The sequence below is a fragment of the Gastrolobium bilobum genome, unplaced genomic scaffold (genome assembly GCF_033153095.1).
Source record: "Gastrolobium bilobum isolate Gb01-03AN ecotype WA unplaced genomic scaffold, APGP_CSIRO_Gbil_v1 utg39811, whole genome shotgun sequence".
NCBI classification, from domain to species: domain Eukaryota; kingdom Viridiplantae; phylum Streptophyta; class Magnoliopsida; order Fabales; family Fabaceae; genus Gastrolobium; species Gastrolobium bilobum.
The window spans coordinates 44,591-66,656 of NW_026899926.1; the positions used below are offsets into that span (position 1 = coordinate 44,591).

At 39.3% G+C, this 22,066-nt stretch overlaps 1 protein-coding gene across 2 annotated transcripts; it reads left to right on the plus strand.

Moving 5' to 3' along the window:
• The first annotated feature begins 335 nt into the window (after window positions 1–335).
• LOC133294228 (sulfite oxidase-like) lies at window positions 336–21,697 on the plus strand. Of its 2 annotated transcripts, none has more exons than XM_061492883.1 (12): window positions 336–545; window positions 647–762; window positions 874–936; window positions 1,062–1,098; window positions 1,203–1,284; window positions 1,636–1,754; window positions 1,866–1,961; window positions 7,725–7,835; window positions 7,920–8,021; window positions 8,221–8,268; window positions 19,417–19,632; window positions 21,441–21,697. In XM_061492883.1, the coding sequence occupies exons 1-12, from the start codon at window positions 471–473 to the stop codon at window positions 21,555–21,557; spliced, it is 1,182 nt and encodes a 393-aa protein (XP_061348867.1). In that variant the 5' UTR covers window positions 336–470; the 3' UTR covers window positions 21,558–21,697. The 2 variants fall into 2 exon arrangements, with proteins under 2 accessions (XP_061348867.1, XP_061348868.1); XM_061492884.1 differs by lacking the exon at window positions 21,441–21,697 and adding an exon at window positions 13,792–13,855 and having other exon boundaries at window positions 19,417–19,593.
• Window positions 21,698–22,066: the final 369 nt, after the last annotated feature.

Genomic DNA, 22,066 nt, shown 5'->3' on the forward strand with positions numbered 1-22,066 from the left:
TCTACACACATTAAAAAGGTGGGATCCACATATTTTTTTTCTCTTTCATCATTCCACTTTTTCTCTCCCTTTTGATGTGAGAGTTGGAAACAACACTTGTATTATGTTACATAACACTAATAAAACCCATAAAATAATACACAGAGTTTATTTCCATTATATTCAAAAAGAAAAAAAAAATACACAGAGAATAACAACAAATTTTATTTTTTATTGTTTTTTATAATGTCACATGAAACCCACTAACAAAAACACAAAAATTTCTCTTATTCTCAACAACTACTACTTCTATGCTTTTTACTGTACTCTCAAAATTAATGAAGGATTGAGAAACGTCCGTATCATCTTCAAATTGCACTGCTTTCATTCTCCTTCCTTCATAGCTCCTCTTTTTTTTCTTTTTCTTTTTTGAGTTTTCATCATCAAAATTCAAAAAGAACCCTTTTCCTTGAAGAACCAGAGAATAAAAAATGGCAGGACTCACAGCACCTTCAGATTATTCCAAAGAGCCTCCTCGTCACCCTTCTCTTCAAATTAACGCCAAGGCAAAACAAACTAACCCTTAAACCTTAAAAACAAACAAACTAACAACCTTAACAAATTTTCTGAAATTAAAATCTCTGTTTTTTTTTTTTTTTTTTCTCAGGAACCCTTTAATGCGGAGCCACCTCGTTCTGCTTTGATTGCGTCGTATGTTACTCCTCCGGATTTCTTTTACAAGAGGAATCATGGCCCAATACCCATCGTTGAGGACATAGACAGGTTCTTCATTCTTTCTCTTCATTTTTTCACTGTAAAATAACCAAATTTAAAATAAATAAATAAAAAAGAGTTTAATTTGTTTTGTTGTGACGTGTTTGGTTTGAGGAGCAGATATTGCGTATTAATTTCTGGTTTGGTGGAAAATCCAAAACAGCTTTTCATGAAAGATATCAGGTTAGTCCTTTTGTCTTTAGGATTAGCCCTTTTTTAATGCCAACTTGTTCTGACAAAAGAATTCTGGCTGTTGTTTAGTATTTTTCTTGTTGTACAAGGAACTGACCTTAGTTGTTTGGTGATAGGATGCTGCCTAAGTATAATGTCACTGCCACATTGCAGGTATGTGTTCTTTTGATAAACTTGGATTGAGGTAGAACTGGGGGTTTTTTTGGTTTGTAAGTTGATGATGGTATGGTACCTATTGTGCAAATGGATTGTATCAGTGTGCAGGTAATCGAAGGACTGCTATGAGCAAGACCAAAACAGTGAAGGGAGTTGGCTGGGGTGTTTCTGCAATTGGAAATGGTTAGTATTGTGTCAATTTTTTTTGGGATAATGAAATGAAAATTGATAGTGCTCAAGGATTTTCAATAGAGCTTCAGCTATTTGTGTTTCACCTCAAGTCTGTGTTGAATTTTATTTTTTATTTTTTTTGGTTTGGGAGGTGGGGGTTACAGAGGAAATCTAAGACCTTGTATGAAAAGGGGGAGGTTAGTCCAAAGTGCAAGCAAAGACCTAGTTAGGATTTTATCTCAGAATCAAGTAGTCCCCAAAGGAACTTGAGTGCCCATTGAGTGCTTAGCTAGTAACTGAGATTATTAATGTAATAGGTAGTAGATTCTAATCATTGATCCATTATGTTTTTTTTACTCTCAGCTGTTTGGGGTGGTGCCAAATTGACTGATGTTCTTGAACTTGTTGGAATTCCAAAGTTGACAAGTGCTACTCAATTTGGTGGAAAACATGTTGAGTTTGTAAGCGTTGATAAGTGTAAGGTAATGACTATGGCTTGTATGTTTACTCCGGAGATCTTGGATTCTTTCTGATTATTTATAGCATTTGTCAAAAGTATTCTGTTGATTCCTTTTAATATTAAAATATTATAGGAGGAAAATGGAGGCCCATACAAGGCATCGATACCACTCAGCCAGGCCACTAATCCTGAAGCAGATGTTCTACTTTGTTATGAAATGAATGGAGAAGTAAGTGAATTTGACTTCTTATTGTTTACTATCTTCTTGCAGCTCTTAAATTTTCGAGGTTCTTTTACCTTGATTTTCATTACTTTCTAAAAGAGACCAATATTAAAAATTATACTCTACCATTCATGCCACGCTGCTATTGTCTCATATTATTCACCATAGGAGCTGCAGATATCATTATTTAATTGGGAAAAAAGATATAGAACATATATAGTGCATGTTTATTACGTGAGTGGCTCCCTTCTTTTTGTTTTTGTTCTTTTTATGGTCACTGTAAACACTTTTCCCCTTTGTTGGAACTTAATTTTTCGTGATGTACCCTCAATCCTCTTACACAATATATCTATGAAATGATATATCAGAAAGTTTGCTTCCGAAGTTTTATGACTGAAGTAATAAGCCTACTAGATAATATAATCGATACTTTTTTTCTTTCTTTCAGTAAGCAAGCAGCTATAACTTCCAAATTAGCATCCTTAGAAGTGGTTTTAGAATTCAGTATTATATTCAAAATGTTTGAAGGCATTTTCTGTTGGATCAATTTTTTATAAAAAAACTATGTTTAGAAAATTTTACCAAGAGAAACTAGAATGGTGCAATAACGGAGGAAAAGAGAGAGAGAGAGAGAGAGAGAGAGAGAGAGAGAGAGAGAGAGAGAGAGGTGAAATAAAAGCATAAGCTCAAAATTGCTTTCTGATACGGCCAAAGATTTAGTGGGCCTTCAACCTCTCAAAGTCTACATCAGAAAGGAGAAGAAACAGGGAGTTAGTTGAGGAAGATAGAATGTTGTTACTCAGAGTAGCTTATATTATGTTTATCTTTCTGTTACAAATATTTATCCAGAACTGAATAGCGTACGGTTATCTTTCTGTTAGGTAGGTTTATCCTTTTGGTAGTTGTCTAATTTCTTGTTAAGTTGTTATTTTTATGTAATTAAAGAAGAGGGTTCACCTCTCAGTAGGCAACTTTTAGAGTAGACAAGAGGGAGATTAGTCCAAAGAAGGAGAATGCTCCTTGTAAGAGGTTGATCCTCTTGTTTCTAATTTTGGTTCATAAAATCTTCGGGAATCTTTCCGCTAAATCCTCTGTTTTCCTATCTTTCATTGAGAGTTGAGCTATTCCAATCCCGGGCTGTCTCAATTTGGTGTGACCTGCCGAATAAAATCGGAATGACGTCCATTGATGCATGGGTTGAAGCTCTGGAAAAATCCATTGGGTTGCTTAGAAGGGAGACCAACGCTAATAAAGATGGAATTGAGGAATTAACTATCTTATTGAAGGCATGCATGGGCAAGAAGGCAGATGACGAACTATCACATGCAAAATCAGGGGTCAAAGGTTTTATCTATCCTTGACAGATCACTTATATCACCTTACAAAGGTTTTATCTATCCTTGAACAATACCAGTTTTATTATAACATCAAAAAATGTTGTTTTGGATAGACCTTTATTGACTATCTAGGGCACATCATAACTAAGAGTGGAGTATCCATGGATCCTAAGAAGGTGGAGTGCATGTTATAGTGGCCTAAACCCAAGTCTATCAAAAGTTTGAGAGGTTTTTTGGGCTTAATCAGTTATTATAGACATTTTAAAAGGAACTACGAGAAGATTGCTAAACCCTTGACTAACCTCCTTAAGATGGGTAATTTTTCTTAGACTTTAGAACCTAATCAATCCTTTGAAGCCCTCAAAACTACTATGACAACAACCTTGTCCTCTCATTACCAGATTTCTCTAAGGCTTTTGTTATTGAATGTGATGCATCAAGAAAGGGAATTGGAGATGTATTTTCCCTAGAGAAACACCTAATAGCCTTTTTAAGCAAGGCATTGGGTCCATCATCCCTAAATAAGTCAGTTTATGAGAAAGAACTAATGGCCCCTGTCTTAGCTATTCAACATTGGATGCCATACCTGTTGGGGAGGAAATGTATTGTGCTATGATGCACGGACACGAACACGGGACACGACACGACACGCCGACACGTTAATTCTAAAAAATGTCATATTTGGACACGTTGGGACATGTTTTGATATTAAATAAAAATTTTAATATATATAATATAATTTATATTTAATACATATAAGAGTCCATAATAAGTCATATAACCAATCAAATATTTAAATTTCATAACATAAATATAAATATAAATAATTTTTCATACTTTGTTAATTTTTCATGTCAAATTTCATAATAGAAAAAAATCAATTTATAAATTATTTCTTTTATATTTAGTTAACAAAATAAAATTAAGATTTAAAAAAAAAATAAAAACGTGTCCGAGCGTGTCCAAGCGTTGATCGCGTGTCGGAAAAAGTTGACTGCGTGTCGGAAAAACGTGTCGGAACGTGTCGGAGAGTTGACCGCGTGTCGGACGCGTGTTCGAGCGTGTCGGAACGTGTCCGTGTCGGACACGTGTCCGACATGCAAATTTTCAAAATATTTGTGTGTCCGTGCTACCTAGGTACTGTGTATACAAACCAAAAAATTCTAAATTTTTTGATGGAACCAAGAATCACAACTCAAAACCAACAAAATTGGCTCACCAAATTAATGGGATATGAATTTGACATTGTATACAAAGTGGGGGCCAGCATCATGGTGGCAGATGCCTTATCAAGGAGAGAGGAGGACAAGGATCTTCACACCATTTCTAAACCCATTTGGTCAAACATGCTGTTGCTGGACAAGGAGGTTAAAAAGGATGAGACCTTGGCCAAGATAATTGATGACCTTCAAAATGATCCTAATACCCCTACTTTTTACACCCAAGAAAATGGCAAGTTACACTACAAAGGCCGTTTGGTGCTTTCAGCTCAATCCATTTGGATTCCTAAACTTCTCCAAGAATTTCACACCACTCCCACTAGAGGCCATGTTGGAGTGTTTAGAATCTATAGGCGCATTGCTCAATCATTGTTCTAGTCTAGAATAAAAGATACCATAACAAAATATGTTGCTTAAAGTTCGCTATGTCAAAGTTGTAAGTACCAAGCTTCTAGTCCCGCGGGGTTGCTACAGCCACTTACGAGTCCCCAAGCTGTATGGGAAGACATTAGCATGGATTTCATCACAGGCCTGCCAAAATCAAGGGGTTTCAACACCATCTTTGTAGTAGTGGATAGGCTTAGTAAATATGCTCACTTCATTTTAATGAAAGACCCCTATTCAGCTAATGAAGCCTTCGTCAAAGAAATAGTCTAGTTGCATGGAGTACTAACTTCCATTGTTAGTGACAGAGACCCTACCTTCATAAGCGTATTTTGGAAAGAACTACTTCGGTTGCAGGGGACCTCACTCAAGTTTAGCACTGCTTACCACCCCCAAACCGATGGGCAAACAGAGATGATGAATAGAATTTTAGAGACTTACCTGCAATTTAAACTTGGAGGGATTTCCTCGCCTGGGCTAAATATTGGTATAATACCAGCTTTCACAAATTAGCCCAATGCACTCCATTCAAAATACTTTATGGCAGGCCACCTCCTTCAATTCTGAGATTCATTCCAGGGGAGATTGCTATAGAGGCAGCAGCAAGAAATCTAATGGATTGGGACAAGGCTCTACACCAACTCAAATTTCACCTAACTCGGGCTCAAAATCACATGAACTGCAAGGCTAATTTATGCAGGTCCCCCTCCATGATTCAGATAGTAGACTTGGTTTATCTTAAATTAGACCTCATCAGCAAGCATCCACTCAAGGTCATCTCCATCCTAAGTTGGCCGCAAGGTACTATGGCCCCTTCTTAGTTACTAAGCAAATTGAAACAGTGGCTTTCCAACTTGAGCTCCCACCCTCCTCTCGGATAATTCTTGTCTTTCACGAATCCCAACTCAAAAAGGCTATTGGAAACCATCCCTTGGAAGACAAACTACTGGAGGATCACCACGAAACAACTCCACTATTTTCTCCTTTTTAAGTCCTTGTTACCAAAACTGTGCTACACCAAGGACATCTCTCCAAACAAGTCCTCATTCCATGGTCCAATCACCCCCCAAAAGATGCCTCTTGGGAAGATATTCTGACCATACAGCACCAATTTCCTGACTTCAACTCGGGAACAAGGCTGTTATTCCCCCTGGAGGTATTGACACAGCCAAAGATTTAGTGGGCCCTCAACCTCATAGTCTACAACAAAAAGGACAAGAAACAGGGAATTAGTTGAGGAAGATAGAATGTTGTTATTTATAGTAGCTTATGTTTTATGTTTATCTTTCTATTACGAATGTTTATCCAGAATTGAATAGCTTAGGTTATCCTTTTGCTAGTTAGCTAATTTCTCATTAATTTGTTATCTTTAGGTAATTAAATAAGAGGGTTCACCTTTCAGTTGGCAGCTTTTAGTGTAGAGAAGAGGGAGATTAGTCTCAAGAAGGAGAATGCTCCTTGAAAGAGGTTGATCCTCTTGCTTCTGTTTTCGTCATAATTAATAAAATCTTTGGGGATCTGTCCCCAAATCCTCTGTTTTCCTTTCTTTCATTGAGAGTTGAGCTATTCCAGTCCAGGGCTGTATCACTTTCCATGTCCTATCCCTTTGTAAATCCATAAGAGAACAGCCCTTGAAATAAACTATGCGCAGATGTCCGCATGTATGCCAAGAAGACAACTCTTTCCCACAAAAGATGAGAGTGAAGACACTTGTTATTTAAAATTTAGGGTCCTAAAATGAGTAGACCTAAGTTTATCCAAGGATGCTGGACAAAACCATTGGTTGTCAAAAATGATAAAAAGGTAATCCCAAATCTGCTAAGCGCCCTAAAAAGATGGCTTCTTTGAACTCTGGAAACACATAAATATCAGGAAAAATAGCCTATTAGTCTCCAACAGATATTTTATTAATACTATTAAGCATCACAAACCAGACAAAAACTCTTCACTATACTAGAGCCATTACCTTCCAAAAGAGCTTGAATACCGGAAAGTTCAGGTAACTGGATTTTGAATTAGAAACTTGAAGAAAAGAGAGAATGGAGCCCCTCAATAGTATAATGAACAATATGATATTAGAATGAGATGTATTATAATACAAACTAATATTTAGGTCAAGAAATTAGTGTAGGACTGCTACTATGAGCCCAACACAATAAGACTACTTCACTAACCTAACAAGACTCCTAATGTAATAATGATTTTTATATTCTAACCCTCACTAAACTTGTTACTAAGCTTTGATACTGTGTTAAAAGTATAGGGTTTAGGTGAAAAAGGAGGAAAAGAGAGAAAGGAGGCTCTCATTAATATTCTGAATAATATGATATTAGATTGATATGAGATGTATTATAATACAAAGCACTAACACCTATTTATTCAAATAATTAGGTCAATAACTAGTATATTAACTTCAAAGCCTGTACCAATTGTACTACAATACTAGATTTTCATAATGGGTGTTAGTACTTTGGATTATTATATATCTCATATCAATCAAATATCATTTTATTCAGAATATTATTGAATGCCTCCTTTTTCTCATTTTGTCCATTTTCACCAATACCCTATAATTTCAACAGTTAAATAAGATGATCTATCCAATAGTATACTCAAAATTAAAGATGGGAAACTGATGATCATAGCTTTGTCATCCAACCATGAACACTTTTAACCTTTGTGAAAAATTATCCACTATACTTTCCGCGTATTGAGAGTTTTTTTTTTTTTTTCTTGCGCTTCATTTGGTGATATATACTATGAAGATATATTAGTTTAGTCACTTTAGTGCTCTTGGCTTAGTTTAAGATCTCCTTGCCTTTCTTTAGACTCTTAACAGGGATCATGGGTACCCATTACGTGTGATTGTTCCTGGTGTCATTGGAGCTCGGTCTGTTAAATGGCTGGAGGCTATCAATATCATTGCAGAAGAATGCCAGGTCTGATATATCATGTAGAAAAATTTTAAAATACCAAATTTTCCTTTCCAGAATGCCCTAGAACTTCACATTATCATGTATCAGGGTTTCTTCATGCAAAAGGACTACAAAATGTTTCCACCATCAGTGAATTGGGATAATATCAATTGGTCAAGCAGGAGGCCCCAAATGGATTTCCCTGTTCAGGTATTCTGATTAGTATACCCTTTCTGTTTACGTAATTTTGAGTAAAGAAAAATCAATCAATTAGTATTTTTAAAGCAAGTTATGTACATTTAATTTGGTACAACCTGAATAATCAGACCCCGATGAACCGAGCAGAACAAATTTGTTTTATTTTTTTTTTCAACCAAACCTTCTGTAACTAATTATTTCTTTGTGGCAGTGTGTTATATGCTCTCTAGAAGATGTGAGCACAATAAAGCCTGGGAAGGTTAGTTTATGTGATCATGTGTATAATGGACTTTTCAAGAATGAATGTGTGTGTTGGGTGCCTTTTTTTATTTTTCTTTTGGTGAATTACATGAATGTTTTTCTATTATTAGCTATGGAATGCTGATAAGATCTAACTCAGAGTCACAAGCTTAAAGAAACAAAACAGAACTCAACAATCTTTTTGGTCCAGAAAGGAAATCTTTCCAGTTTTTCTTGAATATATTTGACAAAAACTAAATCAGTACAATGCAGGAATCATTAATGGTCATCGACCTGGATTACAACAGAATAAAAAAGAAAAGAAAAGAAGTTTCCCTCATGCACTTTCGAGAGGTGCAGACTCTCCCATTTCCAGTCCTATTTTTCAGATTTTCTTTTCCTACCTTAGTGCTGTGCTTTTATTCTTCTCTCAGCATTGCCACGTCATTATGCTATTTACTTTCCTCCTAACAAATTTCTAACTGAATTCTCCTCTCACTCCTTTCAGAAAGGCCTTGCACCACGTCAGCTGTTATGTATGGTTTACTCCTCTGATATGCTTTCTACCAAAAGTACGCAGCACTTTCATATCAATACTTCCCCCCATGACTTTCACCTTGTCCTGAAGGTGAAATTCTGGAAATTGTTGATTGAACTTGGCAGCTTCCTCCCACGAGTTTTCAAAGGATGGTAGATTGCTCCATTTAATTAAAACCTCTGTTTTGCCCAGCGAATTTTTTCTCCAATTCAGCACAGTTTCCGGCTCCACATGTAATTCCCAAGTCTCAGTTAACATTGATGGTAGTGGCTGCACCAGTACAGAAGGGGCAATTGCTTTTTTAAGCAATGAGACATGGAAGACAGGGTGAACTCTACTCCCCTTCGGCAATTCCAATCGATAAGCCGCAGCCCCAACACGTTCGAGCACTCGAAAAGGGCTATAAAAACGTGGACTTAATTTTTCATTGATCTTATGGGCTAATGATCTAAGTCTATATGGTTGTAACTTTAAGTACACCATGTCATCAACTCCAAATTCAACGTCTCTTCTATGCTGATCCGCTTGACTCTTCATTCTGTTTTGGGCCATCAGCAAATGCTGCTGCAACTCATTAAGAATTGTGTCCCTATCTTGTAACAACCTGGAAACGTCATCTACCGGTGAAATAGCAAAGTAAGATCGCAGCAAGATAGGAGGCTCACAGCCATACAGCACCTTAAATGGTGTAGTTCCCGTAGCATCCTTATATGAGGTATTATACCAAAATTCCGCCCAATGTAACCAAGACGGCCATGTCTTTGGCTTAGGGCCACAAAAACACCGCAAATATGTCTCCAAACATCGATTGACCACTTCGGTTTGACCATTGGATTAAGGGTGATAGGCCGTGCTAAACTTCAGTTTAGTGCCTGTGCACTTGAAGAGTTCAGTCCAAAAAGAATTGAGGAAGAGCCAGTCTCGGTCACTGACAATAGAAGAAGGGAAACCATGAAGGCACACCACTTCCTTGATGAATATTAACACTACCTCCCTTGCTGTATCTGGATGTGAAAGAGGAATGAAATGAGCAAATTTCGACAAGCGATCCACCACCACAAAGATCGTATCCCCATCCTTGAGCCTTGGGCAACCCTCCCACAAAATCAATCACCCAAACCTGAGTTGGTATTGGTAAAGGTTGTAAAAGGCCTGCTGGAGAGAGATTCTGACTCTTATTCTACTGACATATAGGGCAGGCAGCCACGAACTCTTTAATTTGGTTGCGCATTCCCTCTCAGTAGACAAGTGCAGCAATTCTCTTATAGGTGCGGAGGAACCCAGAATGTCCCCCAACACAAGAGTTATGAAATTCTTCTAATATAAGAGGAATGAAGTGAGAATAGCGTGGAAAAACTAACCTTCCTCTAAAGAATAAACAGCCACCACTCAATGTGAAACCATTATGTGAACCCGAGTCATCACATAGGTCCTGCATAACGACTCTCAGTTTGGGGTCCGCTTGTAATTTGTCATCAAAACTAGCATCTCCTACTGGGACTACACAAGACAGAGCTGAGAACTGTTCTTGACGAGAAAGTGCATCCGCCACTACATTCTCACGTCCTGGTTGATATTGAATCTCAAAGTCATACCCCAAAAGCTTGGTAACCCATATTTGTTGTTCTTCACCCAATACCCGTTGGTCCATCAGAAATTTCAAACTTTTCTGATCTGTTTTAATGATAAACTTTCGCCCCAATAAGTACGGTCTCTACTTTTGAACGGCAAAGACAATAGCCATAAGTTCCTTCTCATATATTGACTTCTCTTGAGCCCGTTTAGAAAAACCTTGGCTAATGAAGCTGATTGGGCGGCCCTCTTGCATTAGTGCAGCTCCTATCCCGCGTCCCGAAGCATCTGTTACCACCATAAAAGTTTTGGTGAAATCAGGCAAGGCAAGTACTGGAAGAGTAGTCATGGCTGTCTTGAGTGCGTCAAAGGCTAACTGAGCTTGTCCATTCCAAATGAAACTATCTTTCTTTAATAAGTCAGTCAATGACTTGGCTATCTTCCCATAACCTTGTACAAATTTACAATAATATCCGGTGAGACCTAAGAACCCTCTTAATGACTTAAGATTCTTGGGAATCGGCCATTGAAGCATTGCTTCAACCTTCTTGGGATCAACACATACCCCGTTTTGAGAGATAAGATGGCCCAAATATTCCACCTGATGCAAAGCAAACGAGCATTTTCTTCGATTTGCCACCAGACAGTTGCTTTTTAATGCCTCAAACACCCTCTGAAGATGTTGCACATGCTCTGTTTGACTGTTGCTATAGATGAGTATATCATCAAAGAAGACCAACATAAACTTACGGAGAAATGGTTTTAAAACTTCATTCATCAACGAATTGAAGGTGGCAGGAGCATTGGTGAGCCCAAAGGGCATCACTACATACTCGTAATGGCCTTCATGTGTGCTGAATGTCGTTTTAGATATGTCGTCCTCCTTCATCCTGATTTGATGATACCCTGATTTGAGATCTAATTTAGAGAACATCCTAGCTCCCCCGAGCTCATCCAGAAGTTCTTCAATCACCGGAATGGGGAACTTGACTGGAACAGTAATTTTATTCAAAGAACGGTAGTCCACACAAGCTCTCCAACTGCCATCCTTTTTTCTCACCAAAATTATAGGACACGAGTACGGGCTCTCACTTGGTCGTATCAAACCTGAAATTAGCAACTCAGAAACCAATTTTTGAATGATGGTTTTCTGATAGTAAGGATACCTGTAAGGCCGTATGTTGGGTGTTGTACTCCCTGCCTTGAGGATAATGGAGTGATCTTGGCGTCTCTTTGGTGGTAGGCCCTGAGGATCCTGAAAAACAGCACCATAGTCGCACAACAATGCCTCAAGTTCAGGCCACAAATTTTCCGTGTCGTCTTTGCTTTCCTGATGCCAATGTTGATCCACCACAAACCCTTGTTGGGCTTCAGTTAAAGCCTTGACCATAGAACGCAGTGTTGTCATGGTTGTAGTATTTGATAGAACGGGATCTCCTCGCAGCGTGACCTCGTGTCCTTTTACACAAACCTTAAGTGTTAGGTTACCAAAATCAGCCTTCATTTCTCCCCAACTATTGAGCCAGTCAAGCCCCAAGATATTCAACACCTCCTAATTCGAAGAGGAATAAATCGTGGCAAGATTGTGCTCCCTGAACATCGATGTTGACGTTTCGACAAACCCCCTGGCACTGCACCTTATAACCGTCCCCCACCACCACGTTGTAAGTGGGTGTGTCTTCCACCGTGAGGTTTAAATGTGTAGCCACTGTGCGTTCCACAAAATTTCGCGAAGCCTCACTATCCACCATTATCACCAAACGCTCACCCCGTATTGACCCCCACAGCTACATGCTTTGGTTCGAAGAGAGCCCCAGTAAACTAAATGTTGACATCTGACACATAGCTTCCTCTTCTGACGGAACTTCCACCTTAACTGCGCTTGTTGGTCTGATGTTCGGGTCGCCTTCTTCCTCCTCATCATCTTCGATAATCAGCAGATTCAACTGAGGGATTTTACAACGGTGGTTGATATTCCATTTGGCACCGCACTTGAAGCAAAGGCCTTTCCTTGAACGCTCGTGGAGTTCTGCCTGAGGCAAACGACGGCTTTCTACCCTTGAGCTCTGGTTGCCGACACTTTCAGACCCGTGAGGGACACCCATCGTTTGATTAGGGCTGCCAAATATAGTCCCAGTGTTACGCGTGTCCGTTCCTGATGAGGGCAAGTGTGGCCGCGTGTCACCCTTACTTCCAGCATGTGATAAGTGATGCACGTGTCTGGCACATGGGTTTGGCACTGTATTACGAAGGGGCTGAGCAATTCAATTGAGCCCACCCCACTTCGCGTTGAGGCCACCCCCATTTAGCCCAAATCCATCTTGAACCCAAGATTGTTTCCTTTTTTCTAACGCTGTCGTTTCTTTCATCAGGTCACTCAAGGTCCGAACCTCCTTCTGTAGTAGCTCCGTTCTGAAACCTTCATTGAGCCCATGGAGCCAGATTTTCCTTAGCATGTGGTCATCGACGTAATGGAGGGGACTGATGATCCTTTCGAACTCAGCTCGAAATAACGCGATACTTCCCGTTTGGCGAAGGTTCATAAGTTCTTGATAAGGACCTCCCAACTTAGCAGCCGTGAACCTCTCCAACACCTCCTCCCTGAAATCCCCCCAAGTAGCGTTGGGTTGATTACGTTCCCACACCTGAAACCAATTGAGAGCAACCCCATCCAAAACGATCATGACTGCATCTAGCTTGTCCCGATCCCCAATTCGATTGACCAGAAAGTAGCGTTCCACCCTCGTCAACCAAGAATAGACATCCTCGCCGCTAAATCTGGGCATGTCGAGACGAAGCGGTCGTTTGTCCGGCGCTAGAATTTCTCTGTTGTCGCCATATTCCGAAGCAACCGGACTGGGACTTTGCCGCCGAGAGGGCCCACGACGACGACGTCCGCCATGAACTGGGCTGTCTCTGGGTTGGTGATCCATGTGTAACAACTGAAGGAGTTCACGATGGCGTTCTTCAGCAAGTTCCTCATTCCTACAGAAGCGGTCCTCGATGGCCTCAAATCGTGCATCCATAGTGCGCGTCCAAACCATACACTTCCCACAGACGGCGCCAATTGATAAGATCTAACTTAGAGTCACAAGCTTAAAGAAACAAAACAGAACTCAACAATCTTTTTGGTCCAGAAAGGAAATCTTTCCAGTTTTTCTTGAATATATTTGACAAAAACTAAATCAGTACAATGCAGGAATCATTAATGGTCATCGACCTGGATTACAACAGAATAACAAAAAAGAAAAGAAGTTTCCCGCATGCACTTTCGAGAGGTGCAGGCTCTCCCATTCCCAATCCTATTTTTCAGATTTTCTTTTCCTACCTTAGTGTTGTGCTTTTATTCTTCTCTCAGCATTGCCACGTCATTATGCTATTTACTTTCCTCCTAAAAAATTTCTAACTGAATTCTCCTCTCACTCCTTTCAGAAAGGCCTTGCACCACGTCAGCTGTTATGTATGGTTTACTCCTCTGATACGCTTTCTACCATAAGTACGCAGCACTTTCGTACACACACATGTAAATTATCATTTTTTGTTCTTATCTTGATCTTATTTATATAGCTTGTGTTAGAAATATTAGATATGATATGATTAGATTTGATTTGATTAGATTTGAATAGATTACTTGTTATCTGTAAATATTCTGGGCTTCTCACTTAAGCCCATTAGGGTCTCTATATATTGTAACTCTTTGTATTAGAACAATACACAATTGAATACAATTTTATTCATTCTTACTTTCAAGTTGGTACCAGAGCTTACATTCTGGGAAACCTAGCTTCCGCATAAAACCTTTTTCTCGCCGTGCATCATACTGGCAACCTTTTTTAGCCTTAACCCTTAATTAGTCACCAAATATTTAGCCTCAACCTTAAAAAAAGTCAGAAACCAACCTCCTCAGCCTCCGTTTGCCGTCGGAACCGCCGTATGCTACTGTTCACGGTCACCGGAGAACTTTTCCGGCGACGATTTCAACCGGAAAACCTACAATCAGACCCTCCTTGCTCCGGCGACCAACTCTGTGGAAGGCCCATCACCGGCGGCCAACTCACGCGCCCTTACCCGCGGCTGAGCTCCTCTGCGCGTGGTCCTCACGCGCCGCCTCTCACCGGCGCGTGAGCACTGTTCCGATAGGCTTTTCCCGACTACTCCTGGACAGAACAACTCGCCTTCCTCCCCTCTTCTCAGATCTGGTCTTCGTTCGTTGTGGGTCTCGTCCGTTCAGAAGATATCAGTGATTCTTTGCTCTTCGTTCGTTGTTCATAGTGCTGGAACTCTTTTATTTAATTTTGCTTTATTTTTAATTTGATAATCTGTGTTTATCTGGTTATCTGGTCATCTTTATTTAATTTTTTCAATGGAGGGTACATCCAAAAACATTCCTGGAGTCATCTCCAGTACTACCCCATCCATTACAACAATGAAACTGACTGGATCGGCTACTTACAAGACCTGGTCTACCTCAGTTAAGATCTGGTTTACTGGTCAGGGGTACGGTCAACATCTCACAACTAATGTAAAAGACCAGGCATCTGAATGGGACAAGATTGATGCTCAACTGCTAAGTATCCTTTGGCAGTCCATTGATCGGACGCTTATAGACATTTTCATCTCCTTTGAGACCTGCTATGACGTATGGGAGGAAGCTAAAAACCTCTACACCAATGACATTCAGCAGCTTTATTCAATTGTGTCTCAGATAATGGAATTGCGCAAATCTCCAGAGTCTCGAATGGAAACTTATATTGGTAAGATTCGTTCTTTGATGCAAGAATTCTTAGCTATGTTACCTCATGCTGCAGATGCCTCTACATACAAGAAGCAGGTGGAACGCCTCTTTATGGTCGTAACCCTCTCCGGTCTTTCCGAGGAGTTAGAAAGTGTTCGTGAGAATATTCTAACCAGTGCTGAGACTCCTAGCCTGTCACACACTTTCCAGCGCCTTCTGAATCTCAAGGACAAATCAACAGCTTCCACACATGTGCCAGCTACCGATTCCACTGCATTCTTTTCTCGCTCCAATGATTCTTGGAACAGTGGACGCGGCCGCGGACGTGGCCGTGGACAGGGTGGCTGTGGACAGAGGCCTCATTGCAATTATTGCCAGAATCTTGGACATTTTGAAGAACGTTGCTACAGGAAGTACCCTCACTTGAAACCACCGACTGCCAACTATGCTCAGACTGATGTTACACCACCCTCTACCGGATCCGTTACTCTTTCGAATGCTGACAATGAGGCACTTCTCAAAAGGGGTTCCTCTCAGCCTCTTCCTCAAGACACTGGTAATTATGTTGCTTGTCTTTCTCAATCATCTCTTGGACCCTGGATAATAGACTCAGGTGCTACTAATCACCTTTGTGGTAATAAGGATCTCTTTACTTCACTTTCTTTTTCTAATAATATACCTTCAGTTACTCTTGCTGATGGCACTAAGGCCCCTGCTTGTGGAATTGGGCAAGCCAACCCAACTCCCTTTTTGACTTTGACCTCTGTTTATTATATACCTGGCATTCCCTTCAATTTAATCTCTGTTAGCCAGCTGATTCATTCTCTTTCATGCACTATTACCTTCTCTAAACAATCTTTTTCTATGCAGGATCCGGGTACGGGGAAGACGATTGGAACGGGCATTGAGTCACGAGGTCTCTACTATCTGACTGCACCACCTTCTCCAGTGGCATGCTCTCTCACGGAGTCTCCTGAATTAATCCACAGTCGTCTAGGTCATCCAAGTCTTCCCAAGCTTCAGCATATGGTTCCCTTTTTATCCAATCTTAAGTCTTTAAACTGTCAGTCTTGTCAGGAAGGAAAGCACACTCGCTTCTCCTTTGCTAATAGAGTCAATAGAAGAGCTGATGCTCCCTTTTCTATTGTTCATTTTGATATTTGGGGTCCAAGTCGAACTTTGTCTGTTTTGGGTTTTCAGTTTGTAACCTTTATTGATGATTTTTCTTGCTGTACTTGGGTTTATTTAATGAAAAACCATTCTAAATTATTTTCAATTTATCAAAATATTTGTGCTGAAATAAATACTCAATTTGGTCCTTATGTTAAGATATTGCGTAGTGATAATGCAAAAGAGTATGTGTCTCTTGATTTTTCTAATTTTTTGGCAAAACATGGAACGTTACACCAGACCACCTGTCCACACACTCCACAACAAAATGGAGTGGTTGAACGTAAAAATAGACATCTGGTTGAAACTGCGCGTACTCTTATAATTCATATGAATGTTCCACTCCGTTTTTGGGCAGATGCTATTATCACCTCTTGTTTTCTTATCAATCGCATGCCTTCCTCTGTGCTAAATAATGAAGTTCCACATAGTGTATTATTTCCAGGAGCACATTCCTATTCTCTGCCTCCACATATATTTGGATGTACTTGCTTTGTTCACGATCTTACTCCAGGAAAAGACAAATTAACATCCAAAGCCTTCAAGTGTATTTTTCTTGGATATACTCGTTTTCAAAAAGGGTATCGTTGTTATTCTCCTGACCTCAAGCGTTATATTGTTTCTGCTAATGTCACTTTTCTTGATCAACAACCTTTTCATTCTATCCCGTCTCAGATATCCCAGGTTGATCAGGTTCTTCCTGTTCCGTTTCTTGACTTATCTTTACCAGCTGCAGAAGACTCTATCCCAGAGGAGCAACCTCTTGCCTCCATCCCAGAAGACCGCCCTTTTTCTCACCTATCAACGTCGTCAGCCTGCGCCTCCTGCGGACTTGACCCTTGCTGACTCATCGCCTTCTCCTGTCGACTCTTCCCCTCTGGATCCTCCATCAGATATTACTCCCATTGCCCTTCGTAAAGGTATTCGATCCACTCATAACCCTCATCCACTTTATAGTTTTTTGAGTTATGATAGACTTTCTTCACCACATTTTACTTTTGTTTCTAGTATTTCGTCTATTTCCATTCCTAAAACCACAGGTGAAGTACTTTCTCATCCAGGTTGGCGACAGGCGATGATTGATGAAATGCAAGCACTTCACTCCAATGGAACATGGGATCTTGTTCGTGCTCCTCCTGAGAAGTCGATTGTCGGTTGTCGATGGGTATTCACAGTCAAAGTTAGTCCTGATGGCACTATTGATCGCCTCAAAGATCGATTAGTGGCTAAGGAATACACTCAGATTTTTGGTCTTGACTATGGGGATACTTTTTCTCCTGTTGCCAAGATGGCCTCTGTTCGTCTTTTTCTTGCACTTGCCGCCATTCATCACTGGCCCCTTCTTCAGCTTGATATAAAAAATGCCTTCTTACATGGTGACTTGCAGGAGGAAGTATATATGGAGCAACCACCAGGATTTGTTGCTCAGGGGGAGAGTTCTGGCATGGTATGTAAGCTTCGTAAATCTTTATATGGCCTGAAGCAGTCTCCTCGGGCCTGATTTAGTCGCTTCAGTTCTGCAGTTCAATCCTTCGGTTTAACCCGCAGTAAAGCAGATCATTCTGTCTTCTATCGGCATAGCTCTTCTGGACAGTGCATCTGTCTCTTGGTCTATGTTGATGATATCATTATTACTGGGAGCGATCAAGCTGGGATTGATCAGTTAAAGAAGTATTTATTCAATCAGTTTTAGACCAAAGATCTTGGCAAACTTCGATATATCTTAGGAATCGAAGTAGCACAGTCTAGACAAGGCATTTCCATTTGTCAGAGGAAGTATGCACTCGATATCTTAGATGAGACTGATATGTTGGGATATAAACTCATTGATACACCTATGGATCCTAATATTAAGCTATTACCTGGACAGGGGGAGCCATTGGCAGACCCTGGTCGTTACCGTCGACTAGTTGAAAAGTTGAACTATCTTACTGTGACGAGACCAGACATCTCTTTTTCAGTTAGCGTGGCAAGTAAATTCCTTGACTCTCCTTGTGACTCTCATTGGGATGCAGTTATCAGGATTTTTCGATATATTAAAAAGGCACCAGGAAGAGGTTTATTATACACTAGTAAAGGGAATGAAGAAGTGTCTAGCTATTCAGATGCTGACTGGGCAGGTTCTCCTTCAGACAGACGATCCACCTCGGGGTATTGTGTTCTCATCGGAGGAAATTTGATATCTTGGAAGAGTAAGAAGCAAACTGTGGTCGCTAGATCAAGTGCAGAGGCAGAATATCGGGCGATGGGAAATGCAACCTGTGAGCTCATATGGCTAAAACAATTGCTCAAGAAATTACATCTCTGTGAACAACGGCTCATGAAACTCATTTGTGATAATCAAGCCGCATTGCACATATCCTCTAACCCAGTCTTTCATGAGAGGACTAAACATATAGAAATTGACTGTCACTTTGTTAGAGAGAAGATTCAATCAGGCGAGATCGAGATAGCATTTGTCAATTCCAGTGATCAACTTGCAGATGTTTTTACCAAGGCTCTTAGAGGTCCTCGAATAGATCATATATGTAACAAGCTGGGAGCTTATGATATATATGCACCAGCTTGAGGGGGAGTGTTAGAAATATTAGATATGATATGATTAGATTAGATTTGATTAGATTTGAATAGATTACTTCTTATCTGTAAATATTCTGGGCTTCTCACTTAAGCCCATTATGGTTTCTATATATTGTAACTCTTTGTATTAGAACAATACACAATTGAATACAATTTTATTCATTCTTACTTTCAAGTGCTTGCACGTTGGGAACTCTAACCAAGCTTTTCAAGTATTCAATTATCATTGTATGTGGCATTTGCTTTAAAATATATTGATGTTTCCAAATATATTGAGAACTTAGATAATTATTTTTGTTCTCCTCAAAATTAAATTCCAAAAATACTTTTAAGTTTCCTTGAAATGAAAAGACGTCCTTTCTTTGCAGAAATGAAGTTGCAATACAAACCTATCCACCCCACTTGAATTTTGGCATATGTTCTTACCATTTGATGCTTTTCACTTTCTTTTTCTCCCCTCTATGTTCAAGCATGATGCTTTGATTTCCAATATGGAGCAAGACAGACTACCGTTACATGTTCAGTCCATTTGATAATTAACTGAAATCTTAATTTTTGCAAATCTCATGCAGGTAAAAATTATTGGATATGCAGCATCAGGTGGTGGCAGAGGCATTGAGAGAGTTGATGTGTCTGTTGATGGAGGCAAAACTTGGATGGAAGCCTCAAGATTTCAGAAAAGTGGCGTTCCCTATTTACCAGATGATGCCAACAGTGATAAATGGGCATGGGTGCTATTTGAGGTCACAGCTGATATTCTTCACAGCACTGAGATTATTGCAAAAGCGGTATGTCACATCACATATCTTCTAATTGTCATAAATCTTGTTTCTTGTCTTACGAAACTAACAATATATTCAGATAGAGCAAATCTGTTCTGATGTATCATGTAAGAACACGAGGATAGGATATGTTCATATTGGTCATTAAAATTATGAACTGGTTAAAAGTGTTTATCTATTCCGTATTAGCTGCTTTATGAATGGAATGAAACGTTGTCCTATGAATGTGTTAGAGATATATAAAACCATTAATGTAGCCTCATCTAAGAGCTTAAGCTTTTGGGTTGAATTGGTTCTTTATATGGTATCAGAGCTCAGTGTCACGGGTTCGATCCTCACCGCCTCCATTTAATTAATAATTAATTAAGTAGTGTGAAGTTTCTTAGCACAGATAGGCTGGGCCTGATGCATCATCCACCCTTCAAGTCCAATGGGCTCTCGTGTGACGGGACGTGTTAGAGATATATAAAACCATTAATGTAACCTTATCCAAGAGCTAAAGTTGTTGGGTTGAATTGGTTCTTTACAGAATGGAATGAAATGTTGTCCACTTTTCAATGGGTGTGTAGCATAATGCATAAGCAATAGAATCCATTGGTTGCCTTGACCCTTCTGTGCCTTTTAAATAATATCTCCAAGCTTTGTCATATCAAGAGCTTCCTTATAGATTACATAATTGAGGAGAAGAAATTGACATGTTACGGAACTTGTTCTAGACCGGCCTTGCCCAGCCAGTCCAAATGGTTGTCCGGCAAGGTCATCACCACTTAGCACGTGGAGTATTTGACTTTCTTGTACACATGTCTCCTCACATTTCTCACGCACGCATGACCTTTACACATTAGAGTTCACGCATCCTCACACTATAGTGGGGCCCATAAGGCTTAAAACAGTTATGGCATCACACTTTAAATGCTAGGAGGGAATCTCCACCTCCTATATATAGAGGCCTCTGCCTCACTTCAAATTCATCTTCTCCATCGCATACCTTCATTGCTACTCTACTGAAATCACTCCCCAAGCTATAACCGAGCCCAAAAACACCTCCCCCTTTTACCTTCACCTAGCTTGAGGCCAGCACGGTGACTCTCTGGAGCTTTGGTCCATGCCACTCCCTCTCTTGTCTCCGTTAGATCAACATACTTCACCCCTACAGGATACAGACCCCCATTCTCACTCTCAGACAAGTTCAGAACTCAAATATAATTCATATGAATTTTGAGAGCCAGATGCATGAACTGAATCCCTGTGAACTTTGGAACATATAGAAACACTGCATGATTTGTTAGAGAAGCCAAAATGCAGGAGGAAGAATAGTTGAGCTTAATAAAGAAGGTTCTATTTTCGATCAATTCTTGGTATGTAGACAAACATGGGAAGCTGAAATTATTAGAATAAGAATCCCTCTTTTTTTGGTTATGATAAAGAATGAGGAGAAATGGTAATTCTTTTTCATAACTATCATATATACTCTCTAACTTCAGAAATATGTTGGGCTTACTTTCAATTCATATGACTAAATAAATTGGAAAAATGACCATAGCCTTTTAAGGTTTGATGCTGCATGGTTTAAAATTCTTATTGATGGACATTCTTACTTTCTCCACTTTCACTACCTTGGAAAGTATAAAACAATTGTCACTCTTATTCAAAATTTATTACCTTTAACTCCACTTCTATTTCCTATCAAATAAACAATTCATCTACAAGTGGGTTCATTTGCATTATGGTTCAGAGAGATCACCTCTCTAATTGAGTTGGGAATCTTTTTGTAACATCTGTTTAAATAATTAATACCTTTGGCTAATTTGCAGGTAGATTCAGCTGCAAATGTTCAACCTGAAAAGGTTGAAGACATTTGGAACCTCCGAGGGATATTAAACACTTCATGGCATCGAGTACAAGTTCAAGCAAGTCGCTCAAACTTATAAAAGTAGTACCAATTTTCAAGTCAAGCCTTTATGACCCTTATGCTTCCAACTTTAATGTTTGGTTGTTTTTGAAGCTTCTTACTGAACAGGCATCGCCATCAGCTGTATAAAATTTTTTTATATAAATGAACCACGGGGAAGAGGTTATAAGTTACTTTGGGTATTTTTAATATGTTTTTGTTTTTAAAAACTGTTTTGAATATAAATTTTGAAAATTGATTTTGAAAGTAGAAGAAAAATATAACTTGTTTGAATATGGTTGGATTTAGAATTATACAGAAGTTATATTTATTTAAAAAATACTAGTAATGAACTTTTATAATTATAAGATTGTCACCGTAAAATAATTTATAATTAAAAAATATGAATTTATTTAAAAAAATGTTATTAATAAATCCTCGTAATTGTAAAATTATCACCGCGAAAATAATAAAATAAAAAATCATGACACTGGCACTTCAAATTATGCCAACATTGTATCCTCGAACCTTCAGATTTAGCATTTAGGC